At 37.0% G+C, this 18070-nt stretch overlaps 1 protein-coding gene across 7 annotated transcripts in view; it reads left to right on the top strand.

The window, feature by feature from the left end:
• Positions 1 to 1935: 1935 nt before the first annotated feature.
• Positions 1936 to 18070, top strand: part of LOC132130126 (drebrin-like) — a 102744-nt gene continuing 86609 nt past the window's right edge. For all 7 annotated transcript variants that reach the window (XM_059541789.1, XM_059541785.1, XM_059541784.1 and 4 more), the window contains exon 1: positions 1936 to 2094. In XM_059541789.1, the coding sequence (XP_059397772.1) occupies positions 2012 to 2094 (83 nt within the window). In that variant the 5' untranslated portion in view covers positions 1936 to 2011. The remainder of the gene's footprint in view (positions 2095 to 18070) is intronic.

The raw sequence follows: 18070 nt of genomic DNA, 5'->3' as shown, positions 1-18070 counted from the left end.
AAAAATCTGTTTTGGTACTAAAATTATTGGAGTTGTTAAACTCGCTGTAGCAGTTAAATCAGAGTCTTGTGTTGTGTTCACAAAGTTGTATTGCTAAATGGCAAAGATCTCCTCACATGCCTCCTTTTGGATGCCTGCTGAGGCTCTGCTGGACAGATGTCTTCCCTAAGAACAATCCTCATCATGGAATATAATTGCTACCTTTGTAGGCAGCAGGAGACGCCAAGGACCAGATGAGTGAGAAGAATTAATTAATGGCAACCCATTTAGTAGGCAGCCAAGGGGAGGGGAAGCTCTGGGGCACACAGAGATCCTGATTGGATGAGACTGCAGAGGAAGGTGAATGTGTGTGCGTGTGTTTGTGCAGTGGGGTATTAATGTGGAGGCTGGGCTTTAAGGAGGGTGAAGGACTAAGCTCTATAGCTTATTTCTTGCTCTCTCTCTCTCTTTTTCTCTTGCTCTCTCTCTGTGAACATTTCGCGTAATTGAAAATTTATGTTTGTGGGCCGTGGGATTAGATATGCTGCCATTGTTTTCAGCCAGAAATAAAGAACCCTACAGGAAGTCTGTTTATCATGGATGAAATCTGTGCTCTAGTTGAATACACACTGACCCAAGCTGTGACTTGCAGACCTTGGCCTTGTGCCATGATATGGGATTGGACAGAACCCATGGAGCTCTAGGACACTGCTGTTAAGAGGTTGTTAAGTACAGGATACTATAGGATAAGGTGTACATATGTTTACTATTTAAGGGATGGAGATGTACTCACCACAGGATATCTTTCACTTTTGACTTTGTCCTACAACTCTCTCGCAGGAAGAACGAGAAATTGGCAAATGTCATCCCAATGCTGCATCTGACATATCTTAAAATATTTGTGGGGTCCACTTGGTATAGTTGAACACACATTTAATCACAAATAATTACAATGATTTCTACTATGACTTCTCTATATGACACATTTAGAAACATTTAGGGATCAAAAGTATGTCTAGGTAGGCAGCTAACCATGTTTTGGGGTACAGTCATAGGTGATGTGCACAGATATTGCACAATATTAAGACAATATTAATAGCAAAATTGTATAAGAGACTTATCTCAGAGACCTCTGGGATAAGAGGGATAATAATAATAATTCATTTCATTTATATAGCGTTATTTAAGCTCTCAAAGCACTTTACATTGTGAGGGGGGATCTCCTCATCTCCTCACCAGTGTGCAGCATCTTCTTGGATCCACTGAATTATTTGACTGTAAATCTATATTTTATTACCTGTGCTCTAATGCATTTCTCTAGTGCAATGACACTCTTTTTAAATTTAAATAATTTTGACTCACTTAGATCAAGATATTTATAACAATTCTGATCAGATTCTGATCAGAACGCTTGATTCAGCATTTATTTGAAATAAAAATGTTTTATTATATTATAAATGCTTTTAGTCACTTTGATGAATAGAACTCTTTGGTCTGTCCTTTCTGAATATAAGTATTAATTTGTCTTAAAAAATGTTACGGCATACTATATTCATTATTGCATTAAGGACACTTGTTTTTATATGCATTAACTTATTTGCTTTCTTGGCCAAATCCGACCAAACTGAAGCATTTTAAAGCAGTATTTAACAGTATTTTGTATGAAAATGATTGCATTCCATGTGTCCAACTGTTTTTTTTTATGATCTATATGTACACATACATCAGACTGCGTCTTGAACTCTGCTGGGTCTCGCACCATGAGCATTGTTTATATATATCTATATATATATATATATATATATATATGGCCTGTTAATCCATTTTGGCTTATGTATTTTACCCACTTGCACTCAATTATAGCTGTTTTGAACCCAAGAACACATGGACACTAGGACCGCTCAGCGCAGCAGCAGCAGCGTCTCTTTGTTCAGCGTGCAACATCTCTCCTCCTCTTCTCGCGCTTCGCAGTGACTCTCGCGTTCCTCATCATCACTGCTACACTGGTCTGGATGATTGCAGTGGCAGCAACATGGCTGTGAATCTCAGCAAGAACAGACTGGCCCTCATAACAGCCTACCAGGACGTTATTAACGAGACGTCGGCTACCGACTGGTAAGATAAATAAAATTAGACTCAATCAAACGCCTTTAATTTAGTATGGTGTTATTTAACAGAATATAATTCAACTAGCATTATACCTGTATGCGGATTGGTGCACAGAATGGGATGCATGCGTTTGGGAAGAATGCTGAATGTCGTTTTACCTATTCATAATTTATCGATTTTAATTTTATAGTTTTTGGGTAATGGCATTTTTATAGTGCATAATACTTTCATACATTTTTTAAACAGTAGGTTGCAGTTAATGCTTTGACCTCGAGAGAGTTGTGCAAGGAATTTAGTACCTTTGCTCAGTTCAAGAGAGACTTCTCTATAGCACTTGTGATTTGCCAGTTGGAAAGCATGACCAGATGATTCTGTCAAACACAAATATTTGCACCTTTCAAAATTAAATATTCATTAATTTAAGTATATCAGGGCTCATGGAACCCCCTTTCCATTTGCATGGCTGGACAGAGTTGGGCGAGGCAAGAGCTGTCTGTCAATCTGTCAACCTTTTATTATGCACTCCCATAAACACCCATTTTTTTTTGTACCAGAAAGGAATAGTACCTCTGTTATAATAACTACTGCTTCAAAGTATTTGAGCTCTTTGTATTGCGTATATGCTTTTTGTGTTGTCCTTGTGGCAGTGGACCCTCTACAGGACAGTGAGGTATCTGATCCCTTTGTGTTGAAATGAAAGTATGGATCAGTGGTAATATAGTGTTGATTTAGCACCCCAGCCTAGAAGTTTGGTTTGGATTATTTTAATAAATTGTTTGCTTTTTTTCTCACTCGATATATGCAAAGCAGGATACTCTGACCCTGAATGTATGATGTGTTATGACTTGTAGAGAAAAAGCAATATATTGATCAACTGGCTGATATTTGGACTCTTCAGATAATCAGTATTGGCCAGTTGAGTCTCCGTTTTAAAATCTACTCACAACCTTTCTTATGAATAATTTGAATGAATAATTTGGACATTTTTTAAATGCATCTAAAATAATAATATTTTTATATTTTTGTACCATAGTATTTTTTTTTCCTCACAGTATTTTTCATTACATCACTATTCCAGGATCTCATGTGTTAATTCATAGCATTTAAAAAACTTGATTTATTGAAGAAGCAGTTTGAATCACCGTCTAATTTCGATATTGTGATGCAGCGTAAAGTAGCGAATGACATATGTATTGCATTGTGAATTGTATTAAATGAAATTTGGCAATATTTAACTTTATTAAAATATTTCATGTATTTCATTTCAATATTATATTGATCATCGGCTACCCTACTTTATAAATATCATTATTGCCATTAACCATCGAATTAAACCTTTACTGGTCGACCGCAGATGACAACCAAACGATCCATATGATTAATTCTCAAATTCTTCTCCCCTAATTTAGCAAAAAAAAAAAAAAAAAAAAAAAAAAAAAAATATATATATATATATATATATATATATAAATTCTTAGAAAAATTTGGATTGAATTTGGAGATGTTTGTTTTCTGCATCAACACTGTCATTTGCTTGATTGTATGATTATTGCTTTGAATAAAATAATCCTGTCCCAGAGTTGCCCCTTTATCCATGGTTGACATGAGGGCAATAAAGACAAAGACTTTCAGCCGCTGTAAACATCTGCCTTCCTCTATATTCACCATTAAACTTTGGCTCAAACAATGCTCCTGTTCTACATGCGTGAAACCACACTACTATACCAGATGAAAACCCACCGCTATCCTTTTTCCTGTAAGCAAAACTCATAATAGGCTTTATACTCACATACTTGATCTTATCATTGAGTACGGCTGTCCTTGTTTGCGTTAACTCGCATTCCTCTTTCTGGTATTCATCCATGTGGCGTTGTAATACAGCCAATACTGTGCTGTTGAGCTTTTCAAAAGGCAAACTTTGTGTTTAAAAGATGAGGTCGAGCCCACAGGGTCATCTACTCTTTACTTACCACCATTCAGTTCCAACCGTACCTCAAGGTAGGATTCAAAGCTGAACAGATAAAGTATCCAAACCTGCTGAGGCACATCGGACATGGAAATCAAATTGTCGTGTAAGGTGGGAGGATGTATTCTGGGATATAGAGCCGTAATCCTTTTTTAAAAGGATTTTGATGTGTGGACTGGAGACCCGTAGGGTTTAGAAAAGACAGGACTTTGAAGTTGGGCAAGGAAAGGTGACCTCAAGCCAGGTGGGATAGAGTTGGAAATCACATATTGAGTACTCTCAAATATCATACAAGAATTGTTGCAAAGAATGTTCGCGCTGCTGATCTGCAAGAAAGCATATGGATATGTGATCTTCAGACCTGATGATGTCTTCAAGAATAATTATGTAGAATGTACAAGCTAGTGAAGCTAGTGGAGTATCTTCTGGTCACCAGTCACTGTATGTCAGCTCTTTAAGTGCTGCTTGGGATTCTGGGAAAAAAAATTTTTTAGGGTTTGCTTCCACAAGGTTTTGGATTCCCCCATTCCTTACCTCCTTTTTCATATGTCCATGATTCTGTAAAGGATAAATTTTGATGGTGACTGATTAATCAGACGATTTTTGGCATTTTTTTAATTAATCAGCATCACCGATTTATAGGCAGGCACACCGGCGGGCAGCTAAGCGTTGTTGCGGAATTCCCTCTGAGGCTGCGTGAAAGATGGAGCAGCTCATACTCTGCAGTAGAGGTTGGTTCACACCAGGGGGGCAGGGTTTCATATTTTATTGAAGCAGCCCTGGGCACCGCCATTGGCTAGTGGACCCCCACCTGCTGTTAGCATTCCATTGACTCCCATTCATTTTGGCAGTGAATAACTTTACATCGGAGGCGTTTAAAGACTCCATTTGTCCATTAATTATTTCTAAAGAAACTCGAAAATGTATAAAAGGCTCCATTACCTTGTATCGTACGTTATGGTCCCGTAGAAGCAGTTTTTGTAAAAAATAGGCTAATGATTGCATCATAACCTGCGACTCTCTGTCGCACAGTAGAGAAATTACCGTATGGACAGGAGAAGAAGCTCGCAGACAATCTTTTACTGTCTATGGGGCTATCGGGGGGCGCGGAGGCATAAAGTCAAGAGAGATAATTAATCAGAATACTTACCAAAATTTGCTCCTGTTCATGCTCGCCTTCTCTGCAAGATTCGGTGGGTGATTCAGATTTCTCTTGGCACAGCGGTTAGAAGACTTACAGGTTGCTCACGTGCCAAGATGGCGTCAGGTAGAGCAGGTGCAGCTATAGCTCTCTTAGCATATGGATTAGTTTTAACTTTCCTAAGACCAATTAGTACCAATACATTTTTAAATTGTGTTAAATTTAATCCTCAACATCACTATGGGAAATTACTCCCGAACAACATAGACTTTGGATACGGGAGGCATGTTTTAGCAGTGACTTTTATTTTTCCATCCTTATACTATCGGGTGAAGAAACACTCCAAGCCGCCTGCTCGGCTTCGACATAGTGATGCGTTAATTATTATATTCTGTCTATTATTATCCGGAGATATTCATCCGTGTCCCGGTCCTTTTCACACTAAAATGGAACAGGACATTTCCATCATGGCGGATACGATACACACTTCAACTGTCTCACAGGTACGCACTTGTTGTGGCGAGTTATTGCGTGATTACACCCAACCAACTAACCTCCCTTTTTCTGGCGCGGCTGGCGTTGCCGTGTTTGTTCGGGGCGTTGGCGCTGGTGTCGGGGCCGCGGGGTCTGGTGTTGGTCCGGCTGGGCTGTCGCCTGGGGGTGCCTGTCTGTGTTCTGGTCCGTGCTGTGTTGGGGCGGACCGGGAGGATCGCGTCTCGGAGGGTGCTGCTGTGGATGTCGGGCTTGCCCGGGACGTCGCTGCTGATGTGGGGTGTGTGAAGTTCGGGCGGCCCGCTGATGGCCGGTTCTGTGGCCCGCCTTGTGGTCTTCGGGGGCTGCAGGGAGCGGAGTTGGGCTCAGATGCTCCTGTGGGGATCTTTGGCTCGGCGGGCTCGCTTGTCGGTGGGCTCGCTCGTGTCGGCCGAGTGCAGGAGTGGAGGAGATGCCGATCCGCGGAGGACTTCTGATCTCATTGATTTGAACTTAACATTAGATAAAATACGTGGAGTCGGGACAAAGATAAAAAGTGTAAATAAGAGAGTTCCAGCAATCTTAAAAAATAGAAAATGGAAAATATTCCGAACCCTTAATCAATCTAGAATAGTTTGGGATCCTAAAGCTAAAATGAAGGGTCTCTTAGGTGGTCATCTAGATCGAAAATTGATCAAGTTCATCATCTCTTACTAAACTCAAATTTAGATTTCCTTTGTTTATCAGAGACTTGGCTTAACGAAAATGTTTCTACTGCATTAATTCAGGTGCCTGGTTTTAATGTTTTTAGAAAGGATAGAGAAGGTTCCAAGGGTGGTGGAGTAATGATATATATAAAGGATAGTATTCAGTGTAACGATATCAAGTGGGTGAATTGTGAGGAATTGGAATGTATTGGTTTGAACATTGTCTTATCTCCACAAATGTCGTTTACTCTCATTGTAATCTATCGTCCCCCCTCTTCTAATTGCAGTTTCTATGAAAATTTTGATACTTTACTGAAAGAATGTAATTTCAACAAGGAGGTCAATGTCAATGTCACCTTTATTGATATAGCGCTTTAAACAAAATACATTGCGTCAAAGAAACTGAACAACATTCATTAGGAAAACAGTGTCAATAATGCAAAAATGATAGTTAAAGGCAGTTCATCATTGGATTCAGTTATGTCATCTCTGTTCAGTTAAATAGTGTCTGTGCATTTATTTGCAATCAAGTCAACGATATCGTTGTAGATGAAGTGTCCCCAACTAAGCAAGCCAGAGGCGACAGCGGCAAGGAACCGAAACTCCATCGGTGACAGAATGGAGAAAAAAACCTTGGGAGAAACCAGGCTCAGTTGGGGGGCCAGTTCTCCTCTGACCAGACGAAACCAGTAGTTCAATTCCAGACTGCAGCAAAGTCAGATTGTGCAGAAGAATCATCTGTTTCCTGTGGTCTTGTCCTGGTGCTCCTCTGAGACAAGGTCTTTACAGGGGATCTGTATCTGGGGCTCTAGTTGTCCTGGTCTCCGCTGTCTTTCAGGGATGTAGAGGTCCTTTCTAGGTGCTGATCCAGCATCTGGTCTGGATACGTACTGGATCCGGGTGACTGCAGTGACCCTCTGATCTGGACACAGACTGGATCTGGTGGCCACGGTGACCTCGGAACAAGAGAGAAACAGACAAATATTAGCGTAGATGCCATTCTTCTAATGATGTAGCAAGTACATAGGTTGTTATGGGAAGTGTTTCCGGTTCCGGTGTACCTAATTAATGCAGCCTAAAAATCCTTTAACGGATTTGGATAATAAAAGCATATTAGTATGTTATGTGTATGCCAGGTTAAAGAGATGGGTCTTTAATCTAGATTTAAACTGCAAGAGTGTGTCTGCCTCCCGAACAATGTTAGGTAGGTTATTCCAGAGTTTGGGCGCCAAATAGGAAAAGGATCTGCCGCCTGCAGTTGATTTTGATATTCTAGGTATTATCAAATTGCCTGAGTTTTGAGAACGTAGCGGACGTAGAGGATTATAATGTAAAAGGAGCTCATTCAAATACTGAGGTGCTAAACCATTCAGGGCTTTATAAGTAATAAGCAATATTTTAAAATCGATGCGATGCTTGATAGGGAGCCAGTGCAGTGTTGACAGGACCGGGCTAATATGGTCATACTTCCTGGTTCTAGTAAGAACTCTTGCTGCTGCATTTTGGACTAGCTGTAGTTTGTTTACTAAGCGTGCAGAACAACCACCCAATAAAGCATTACAATAATCTAACCTTGAGGTCATAAATGCATGGATTAACATTTCTGCATTTGACATTGAGAGCATAGGCCGTAATTTAGATATATTTTTGAGATGGAAAAATGCAGTTTTACAAATGCTAGAAACGTGGCTTTCTAAGGAAAGATTGCGATCAAGTAGCACACCTAGGTTCCTAACTGATGATGAAGAATTGACAGAGCAACCATCAAGTCTTAGACAGTGTTCTAGGTTATTACAAGCAGAGTTTTTAGGTCCTATAATTAACACCTCTGTTTTTTCAGAATTTAGCAGTAAGAAATTACTCGTCATCCAGTTTTTTATATCGACTATGCAATCCATTAGTTTTTCAAATTGGCGTGTTTCACCGGGCTGCGAAGAAATATAGAGCTGAGTATCATCAGCATAACAGTGAAAGCTAACACCATGTTTCCTGATGATATCTCCCAAGGGTAACATATAAAGCGTGAAGAGTAGCGGCCCTAGTACTGAGCCTTGAGGTACTCCATACTGCACTTGTGATCAATAGGATACATCTTCATTCACTGCTACGAACTGATGGCGGTCATATAAGTACGATTTAAACCATGCTAATGCACTTCCACTGATGCCAACAAAGTGTTCAAGTCTATGCAAAAGAATGTTGTGGTCAATTGTGTCAAACGCAGCACTAAGATCCAATAAAACTAATAGAGAGATACACCCACGATCAGATGATAAGAGCAGATCATTTGTAACTCTAAGAAGAGCAGTCTCAGTACTATGATACGGTCTAAATCCTGACTGGAAATCCTCACATATACCATTTTTCTCTAAGAAGGAATATAATTGTGTGGATACCACCTTTTCTAGTATCTTGGACAGAAAAGGGAGATTCGAGATTGGTCTATAATTAACTAGTTCTTTGGGGTCAAGTTGTGATTTTTTGATGAGAGGCTTAATAACAGCCAGTTTGAAGGTTTTGGGGACATGTCCTAATGACAATGAGGAATTAATAATAGTCAGAAGAGGATCTATGACTTCTGGAAGCACCTCTTTCAGGAGCTTAGATGGTATAGGGTCTAACATACATGTTGTTGGTTTAGATGATTTAACAAGTTTATACAATTCTTCCTCTCCTATGGTAGAGAATGAGTGGAACTGTTCCTCAGGGGGTCTATAGTGCACTGTCTGATGTGATACTGTAGCTGACGGCTGAATGGTTGCAATTTTATCTCTAATAGTATCGATTTTAGAAGTAAAGTAGTTCATAAAGTCATTACTGCTGTGGTGTTGGGAAATGTCAACACTTGTTGAGGCTTTATTTTTCGTTAATTAAGCCACTGTACTGAATAAATACCTGGGGTTATGTTTGTTTTCTTCTAAAAGAAAAGAAAAGTAATCGGATCTAGCAGTTTTTAATGCTTTTCTGTAGGATATGTTACTTTCCCGCCAAGCAATACGAAATACCTCTAGTTTTGTTTTCCTCCAGCTGCGCTCCATTTTTCGGGCTGCTCTCTTTAGGGTGCGAGTATGCTCATTATACCATGGTGTCAAACTGTTTTCCTTAACCTTCCTTAAGCGTAAAGGAGCAACTTTATTTAAAGTGCTAGAAAAGAGAGAGTCCATAGTTTCTGTTACATAATAATTATGGTAATAATTATGGGTGATTTTAACATTAATTGGGAAGATAAATCTACCAGGAAAAATCTTAAGCAGATTACTGACAGTTCTGATCTTAAACAATTAATTAGTGGACCTACACGAATAACTAATTCTTCTAAAAGTCAAATTGATCTGATATTTACTAATAGACCTGAGCGAATTCTGAAATCTTTTAATATGTTAACTGGTCTGTCTGACCATAATATGATTCTGGTAACTAGGAAATTAACTAAGAAGAGGTTTAGCCCATTTGTTAAAAAATGTGAATTCTTTGGGATACCAAAGTATAAACAAGAAAATTTTAAAGGTGCTTTTCAGCAGATAGAATGGGGTAATCTATTATTGGGTATTGATTGTGAGGAAGATAGTGAGATTTTTACAAAAAGATTAGGAAATATTATTACTGATTATACCTGTAAATTTAATCATAGAAAGAAAAAGAATATGGTCCCGTGGATAAATGTAGATATTCTGAATGTGATGAAAGACAGGGATCATGCTTTGAAAACCTCACTTAAAACTAAATTGAGTAGTGATAGATATCGATTTAATATGTTGAGGAACTCTGTGGTAAAGAAATTTAAAAAAGCTAAAGCCGATTTCTTTCTCACTATGATAGAAAAAGCAAGAGGCAATCCTAGAATTATTTGGAATCAGTTAAAAAAAATAACAGGCCAACAAAATAAAGATAAGAAAATTTTAGAACTTAAAGTACAAGGGAAATTAGTAAATAATACAGCTGAGATGGTAGTGATTTTTAATTATCATTTTGTTGATTCCGTGGAAACTATTACTCGTTGTTTTCTGCCTGCGTATACTAATGTCTGTCCAGTTACAACAGTGGAGCCTGTTTTTACAATAAGGTCTGTTAGTGACTCTGATGTTATGAGAACAATTAGATCTCTTAAGTCATCTAGAGCAAAAGATAAATATGGTATGGATGCTATTATGCTCAAAGAATCTAGTTGGACTCTAATTAAACCTATCAGTAAAGTTATTAATCTTTCAATTTCACAGGGAAAATTCCCAAGTGTTTGGAAGTCAGCAATTGTTGTTCCAATATTCAAAAGTGGAGACCCCCTTTCTAATGATAATTATAGGCCAATTAGTATATTACCCACCGTTTCTAAAATTATGGAGAAACTAGTTGCAGAACAGATTAGCAGTTATTTGAGTAGTAGTTCATTTTCAATGCATCCAATGCAGTTCGGTTTTAGAGCAAAATATTCCACGGAAACCGCAAATTGTTTTTTTATAGAAAATATTAAAACTCTATTAGACAAAGGTGGTGTAGTTGGAGCAGTGTTCCTTGATTTAAAGAAAGCCTTTGACACCGTTAATCATAGAATCCTTATGTCTAAGTTAGCTTGTTTTAATTTCTCATCACATACACTTAATTGGATAGAGTCATATCTATCAGATAGATCTCAATGTGTTAGACTACACAATCACCTATCTAATGATTTAGGTATATCAACTGGTGTTCCGCAAGGATCTATCTTGGGTCCAATGCTTTTTGCTATGTATATAAATGATTTTCATCTTTCATGTCCTGGCACTAATATACAAATGTATGCAGACGATACAGTGATTTATATACATGGTAATAGTCTGACACAAGTTGCAAATGAACTTACGAATTCTATGGTTAATGTGTCGGCATGGCTAAAAGAGAATTGCTTGCAACTAAATGTGTCCAAAACAGTGTGTATGTTTTTCTCTAAGTCTAACAGTATTATTAAAGAGCCGGATGTTTATGTGTCAGGGGTGAGGCTGCAGGTAGTGCCACAATATAAATATCTGGGAATACTGATTGATTCTAAACTTACATTTAAAGCTCACGTAAAAAAGGTTTGCAAGCAGGTTAAGTTTAATCTCTATAATTTTAAGATTACTAGAGATAACATGTCATTAGAAGCAGCTAAGATGTTTATGTACTCTATGGTTCTCTCTCACATGACTTTCTGTTTAACCACTTGGTCTCAGGCGAGTTCAGTGAGTTTAAAACCATTAGAGTCCTTATACAAACGTACACTCAAGGTCCTTGATAAGAAATCGGTATATTCTCATCATTGTCCAATACTGGAAAAATATAATTTATTGAGTTGGGAAAACACGATTAAGTATGCAAATGTATGCTTGATGTATAAAATTATTTATGGTTTATCTTCTCCCCCTCTTGGTCAGCTAGTTCGTATTAGAACAACTGATTATCGCTCTACAAGAGGTGCATTAAGACAAGACTGTATCATACCACTTAGACGAAGTAAATTTAGTCAATCTGCTTTTTCTGTTAAAGCTGCACAAGAATGGAACACTATTCCAACAACTATAAGAGATCTAGACACTTATGCTTTATTTAGGGCTCAATTGAAGAATTGGTTAATCAGTACTCAGATCTGTCATCACTAGAATCTTATATCTGCGTATTAGATATAATATTGCTTAAAATATTATTACATCCTCTTATTGTTTGTATTTTGTTGCATTGTTTTTAATTGATCTTAAATTGTTTAAATAGATTTTTTTATTGTATTGTGTAATTATTAAAATTTCTATTATGTATTCTTAATCATATTTTGTTTAGGTTGACTTGTAACATCTTGTCCAGGGACTACGGATGAAAAATAGCCCTTGGCTAATTCTGGTACATTTACAGGAATGTTTTTATTAATGTACAATGTCCCTGTCAAACTAAATAAATAAAAACATCTACGTCATGAAGCTCAGTTTGAGTCTGCGCAGTACGCTCGACCCCCAGGAAGTGCGTGCTTCTAATTGACTTCACTTGTCTCCGTTGAATCCAATGGGGTCGCTGTGTCCATTTTTTTTACTGTCTATGGTTTAAACACAGCTTCAGCTTATGGTGGGGCAAAACAGCCCGTTAAGTTTTACCCTAAAAGAATTGATGCCGCAAAGTTATCATATTCATAAGTGCAACAAGTCATTTGCATGTTAAAGTAGAAACATGTTAAATTCAGATGAAATTCTCGGGTGATTATAACATGAATGTTAACTTTCCTCATGAAATGTGTGCGTAGGTCTGACAATATCCACTACGATGTCATCGCTCATTGCCAGTACACTCTTAAGCAGCTAGGAGCAGCAGGCTGTGTGATATGTGTGTAATCTTTCTTTTTTTTTCACTATTGCCATTTGACTTATAGCAGTGTCCAGTGTTTCCTATATATTGAGTTATTTATGATGGCTTCTCACTATATCAAAACTGACCACCACAAATATATTTTCCAGGAGGATTACATTTTGTTGAATAAAATGTGCGCTTCACGTTTCAAAATTAAAATGCAGCCAGGTGTTTTTATATGAATGTATCATTGAAAAGAACCTACTGTCTTCAGAAAAGCTTTTCATTTTGTCTTTCCTGTAATGGCTGATAAAGTAGTGTTTGTGAGTAGTCCTTATTTGATTACAGCCGTTACTGAGGAAACATACAGAGAATTGAAATTGCGTTACTCTCAGACCCTTGTTGCATACAGATAACACTAACAGTAGAACATTAAATACAGATAATAAAATATAAAGTACAACTATACAAATATACAAATAGGTAATATTGAATAGGTCATGTAAAAAGAAAGATAAACAAAAAGCGGAACAATAAACAGAACTGTTTTGAGAAGGTGCTTAAGTTTAAGCCATGTATTATTACTCTAAATTGGGCTACTACTACTATTACTATCTTGTACACTGCAATAATAATTAGCTTGAACTTGCTTTTATGAGGTAAATGGGCAAAAAAAAAAAAAGAAAATTGGCCAAACATATCAGCCATCGGCTTCCCTGATTTCTAAATATCTGCATCGGCCAGTGTCAAAAACCATATCGGTCACCCCTCTAGAAAAATGTTTAGATTTGTTGATTTCACTGGATAGTTATTTTGCAGCATTGCAGCAGTGATGGTCCTGTGTATGCTGTTTCCTTTTACTTAAGTGCTGTTGGAGATTTGTGGGGACACAATCGCATTGCAGGGCATCACGGCACAGGATGTCTTGTGTAACACTACAGTAGCAAAAGGCAGGAAGAACACAGTTCTTACAGATCTATTGAATGATGTTTTTAATGCAAGTGACTCAATATTAAATATTGCAAAGATCCATTATAGTGTATACTGCAAATTCCAGTAGAGATAACTTGTGCTCTTACACATCACATCAATTTTTCACAGAAGAAAGTTATACAGGTTTCTAATGACATGAGGGTGAATATATGATGACTATCCCTTTAACATTTACAAGTGTCATCCTAGCTACTCCAGAGCTTGGTTTCTTCTCAGAAGAACAATTAATTGCTTGTTAATTTCTCAGGAAATCTAATGTTGGTCTCTGTGATTCAGTCCTGTAAAAAACTGATGGGACCTTTTTTGTTGACTTTTTCTCTGTAGCTATAGTTTCTTAGGTTGCTATCTCTTCTGAAACTCTGAGGTGACACATGTGATGTTATCATAGTGGTTTTCTTGAGAGAAAAAAAAGTAGATCTATTTTAATGAAATTCTCATTGCCTTCTAAATGAGAGATTCAAGAAATCTCATCTTGTAGATTTTCTTCCTTGTGGTTTGATTTCCAAAAGTTTAATAAGCAATGTCTCTAGTGTCAAACTAGAGCACTGCAGCTTGTATTTCTTTCCATCAAAATATAACCACTGCCTCTTAAGCTAGATGAAATCTGCTCTTTCAGCTGAGCTCAAGTCTTTTTGGTTTTTGTTGAGGTCTTCTGAGCACAAAGAAAGCACATGAGAGCCTCAGAGACAACTCTTCCGTTTGCATTTGGCTGCCAAGAAATGTCAGTGAAACCACAGAGAGGACTGGAAATTCACAGTTCTACCAGACTCTATAAAATGTTACAATTTCCCTAAAAGTGTGGTGTGAAGTCCAGACCTTAACCTCACCTGGAGGGATTTTATCTCTCTAGAGTCCCACAGTCTGATGCCTGCATTCTTTCTGCATCAAGTTACTATATTAATCATCAAGTCATTTATGTTTCTGAATCAGTGCTGGGGAAGCTACATTACAGCTGCATCTTTTCAAGATCCAAGCTACTCAACATTTAAAGTATTTATATTTACCAAAAAATACGTTGTACATGAATATAAGTTGTCCCGTTTAACATGGCAAAGTTAGTAATGCAAAAATATGTTTAAAGATATGTTCTGTTTGTACCATTTTTGTGTGCCCTTTAGATGCTTGATGAAATCACTGAACATTTATATATATATATATAAAAAAACGTATTAAAAAAATATGGTAGTTCAACTACAGTCGAGTTGCCTTTATTAAAATAGCCGCAAGCTACTAACCAAAAGTAGATAACTACACTGAAAATGTAGACGTAGACATAACTGTAGAATTGAAGATGAACACTGAAGATGATATTATTTAATTCCATAATCAGAGTATATATCTCATGTTTTTAATAACAACATGTAAATTTAGCTGACAACAAGAAATGTAGCTTAATTTTACAATATATATATATAAAGAACGAATTGCACTAATGTACGGAAATGTTTCAAAAACGTAGTGACGAACAGCGTCATTTTAAGTAAATATTTCCCATAAAAGAAGGCACATAGGTTAAAATTAATCATTTACAGGATGTGCAAATAAAACAGTTTACTAAAATGAATTGAACTTCTTAATGCTACACATGAGACTTGTGGACTTGTTGAATGTCCGTGGTTGCATTTGTCTGGTGGTAGCAATAGAACTACTTTCAAATACCTATGTTAAAGGGATAGTTCACCCCAAAATGAAAATTTTATGTTTATTTGCTTACCCCTAGGGCATCCAAGATTTAGGTGACTTTGTTTTTTCAGTAGAAAAAGTTTTTCAGTCTGTCAGTCATATAATGGAAATGAATGGGAATCACAGTTTTGATAGTCCAAAAAAAAAAAAAAAATACACAAAACCAAATTAAACCCTGCAGCTTGTGAAGATACATTGAGGTGCAAAGACACAAAAAGATTGGTCTGTGCAAGAAACTGAACAGTATTTATAGTGGTTTTTTTACCTCTGATTCACCACAATGTCCGAAACTGTCCTAAGCACATTCTCAACAGCCTGCATGTGACATCTTCTTCTTCTTGCTTTACGGCGGATTGCAGACTTATAAGTGCATTACAGCCACCTATCTCTCAAATGGATCATTGACACTCTATCTACAATCTCAGTTAGGAGTGTCAATGGTCAATGTTCAAATGTACAAGACATTTACGCTAAAAGCCATTATAACACCCCTTGTGGGAATGCTAAAACATAAAAAAATTATAATAATAAATAGCATTATGCATTGCAGACTGACAACCTTTTGGAATGTAATGATGCATGAAATACGTTTATAAGTATTTACATATATGATGTTTCAGGTCTAAAGCTGTGATCTCACTGTATTTCCAAGTACTTGGGTCTTTTTATTGAAAAGCTTGACAAATAACCATTGGAAGGGGAGGATATGAGTCACATGTGGTTTCCTCTTAAAAAATGTTTGGTTAGATTGAAAACTGATCTTTAATGAAGCCACACTCTTTTTTGGAAAGGCTAGTAAGAGTAACAGTTTGGTTGAGATGCATACTGAAAGAAATGCAGCCTGACTGCAGTGTAACTGAAGAAAGTACATGCAGTGTTATCAGTTTCCAGACATAGTGGTGTGCTGTGTGGGTTGATGATACTTTTGCTTCTCTCTTGGCTTCTCTCTTCAAGGGCTGTCTGTGAAAGGCAGCTGATTCAGACCATGGTTGTCTATTTTTCCTTGGACTCACCGTTCGATATTAATAACAAAGATTAATAACAAAGACAGCCCCCTTGCCTGGCTCTTGACCCTTGACATTACAGAAGTGCAAACATGTCTACATCCCAACTGTGATAAGATCCATTCGACAAAATTCTCAAGTTGTATGGCTGTCCACATTTTTAAGAGCTGTTAAGAATAGTAGAACTTTGTTTTCATAATCTCAGCCAATGTTATTTGATATTTAAACTACTGGATATGAAACAAGACTGAAAAATGTTTTTGCTCTGGCTGTGTTGATTGTGGTTTCACTGTGATTTCAGCTACACCGGAGAACATTAATGGCCATAAAGTTTCATAAAATTATTATTTATGGACATATCACCAAATTTTGTTTATACAATGTTTATGAAAGGTTTGAGCTGATGTGAGTGATTCTTCTCAAATGTTCTTCCTTGTGGCTTGTCATGTGTCTGAACTTCTAGCAGTACATTCTTTGGAAGTGCTATTTCACTGGATTAACTGCATAGTTGAGAAACCAGTAAACAGTGATTAGGATGATTATGCTGATACAGCACTTTTACATCTTGACAGGACGATAGACAGAACCATGAGATCATACTTGGATGATAACAACTCCGCTAATGTGTTTTGCATGCACCAATAAATTAAATGCTTGAAATATATCCACTGGTGATAAATTTACTACTGAAAAGCTTCAACCCAAAATGCTTGAAACCTCCAAAAAGGCATCCAGACCTGTTTAATCGCATGGTAAGTTGACATTAACAAAGGAAGATTTATCCAGAATTTCATTGGACAAAAATGAGTTGTCAGAGAGTGAGATCCCCCTGGGTTCTGACCAGATGGAACTTCCCATCAGGAAACTCTTAAGCTAAAATAGGTTTCCCAGTTTCCCTTTGTTAACAGCTACTGACTTCCCCACATCAAAAAGCTCTTTGTCTTTTGGAATTGGTCTGTCCATTCTTTTCAGTTTTGATAGTTGGTCTAATTTTAGCTGTGAAAAAAACCCCCTGTTGAATATTTGTGATGATTTAATTATCTGTTTATTCTGTAATTCTTCAACTAAAGCAGTTGACAGGACATGGATCTTGGAAATAAGTAACTAATTGTTCATACATTTCCCTCAGCCCTGTTAAAACATTACCTTAAAGTAGTTTACTTTACTAAGTAGGTCTAAGTGAATATAGATTTTTTTTTTTGTATTTTTTTTTTAAATAGAGTTTTTTTTTTTCAATTATTAAACAGCCAAACATTAAAAAGTTTAGGGAATTAACTTGCTTTAAAAATTTAAAACAGACTTTTATTCAGAGCAATATAAGTGCATCGTTGGCAACAGCTCTTAGAAATAGACTAGCAAAATAGCATAAACATTGTCTCTATTCAAATTGACATGAGCACAATTTGCCCAGATTATGTAACAGAAGTTTGGTCGAATGAAGAGATAATCTTTTTTTTAGTCTATGGAAAAGTTCTCCTTGTATCAGTAGTGTCTGGATGACTGTACATTATCACTTGCTTACTGAATGTCTTGAAGGTGTTGATTAGTGTTTGATCTCTACAAAATTACACTCTCAGCTCAAATGATAAAAATACATCTTGTGCGTCACTTTTTCCATTAAAAAAATACTAATTACTGTCATGCATCAGACAAGCTGTAGTAAATTGTCAGGAAATCGAGCTACAAAATTGACTCCATAAATGTGCTTGTTGCTCCTATAGTTGGACTTCAT

This window comes from Carassius carassius, chromosome 47 (assembly GCF_963082965.1).
Source record: "Carassius carassius chromosome 47, fCarCar2.1, whole genome shotgun sequence".
Classification (NCBI taxonomy): domain Eukaryota; kingdom Metazoa; phylum Chordata; class Actinopteri; order Cypriniformes; family Cyprinidae; genus Carassius; species Carassius carassius.
This window is presented reverse-complemented; position numbering and strand designations above follow the sequence as displayed.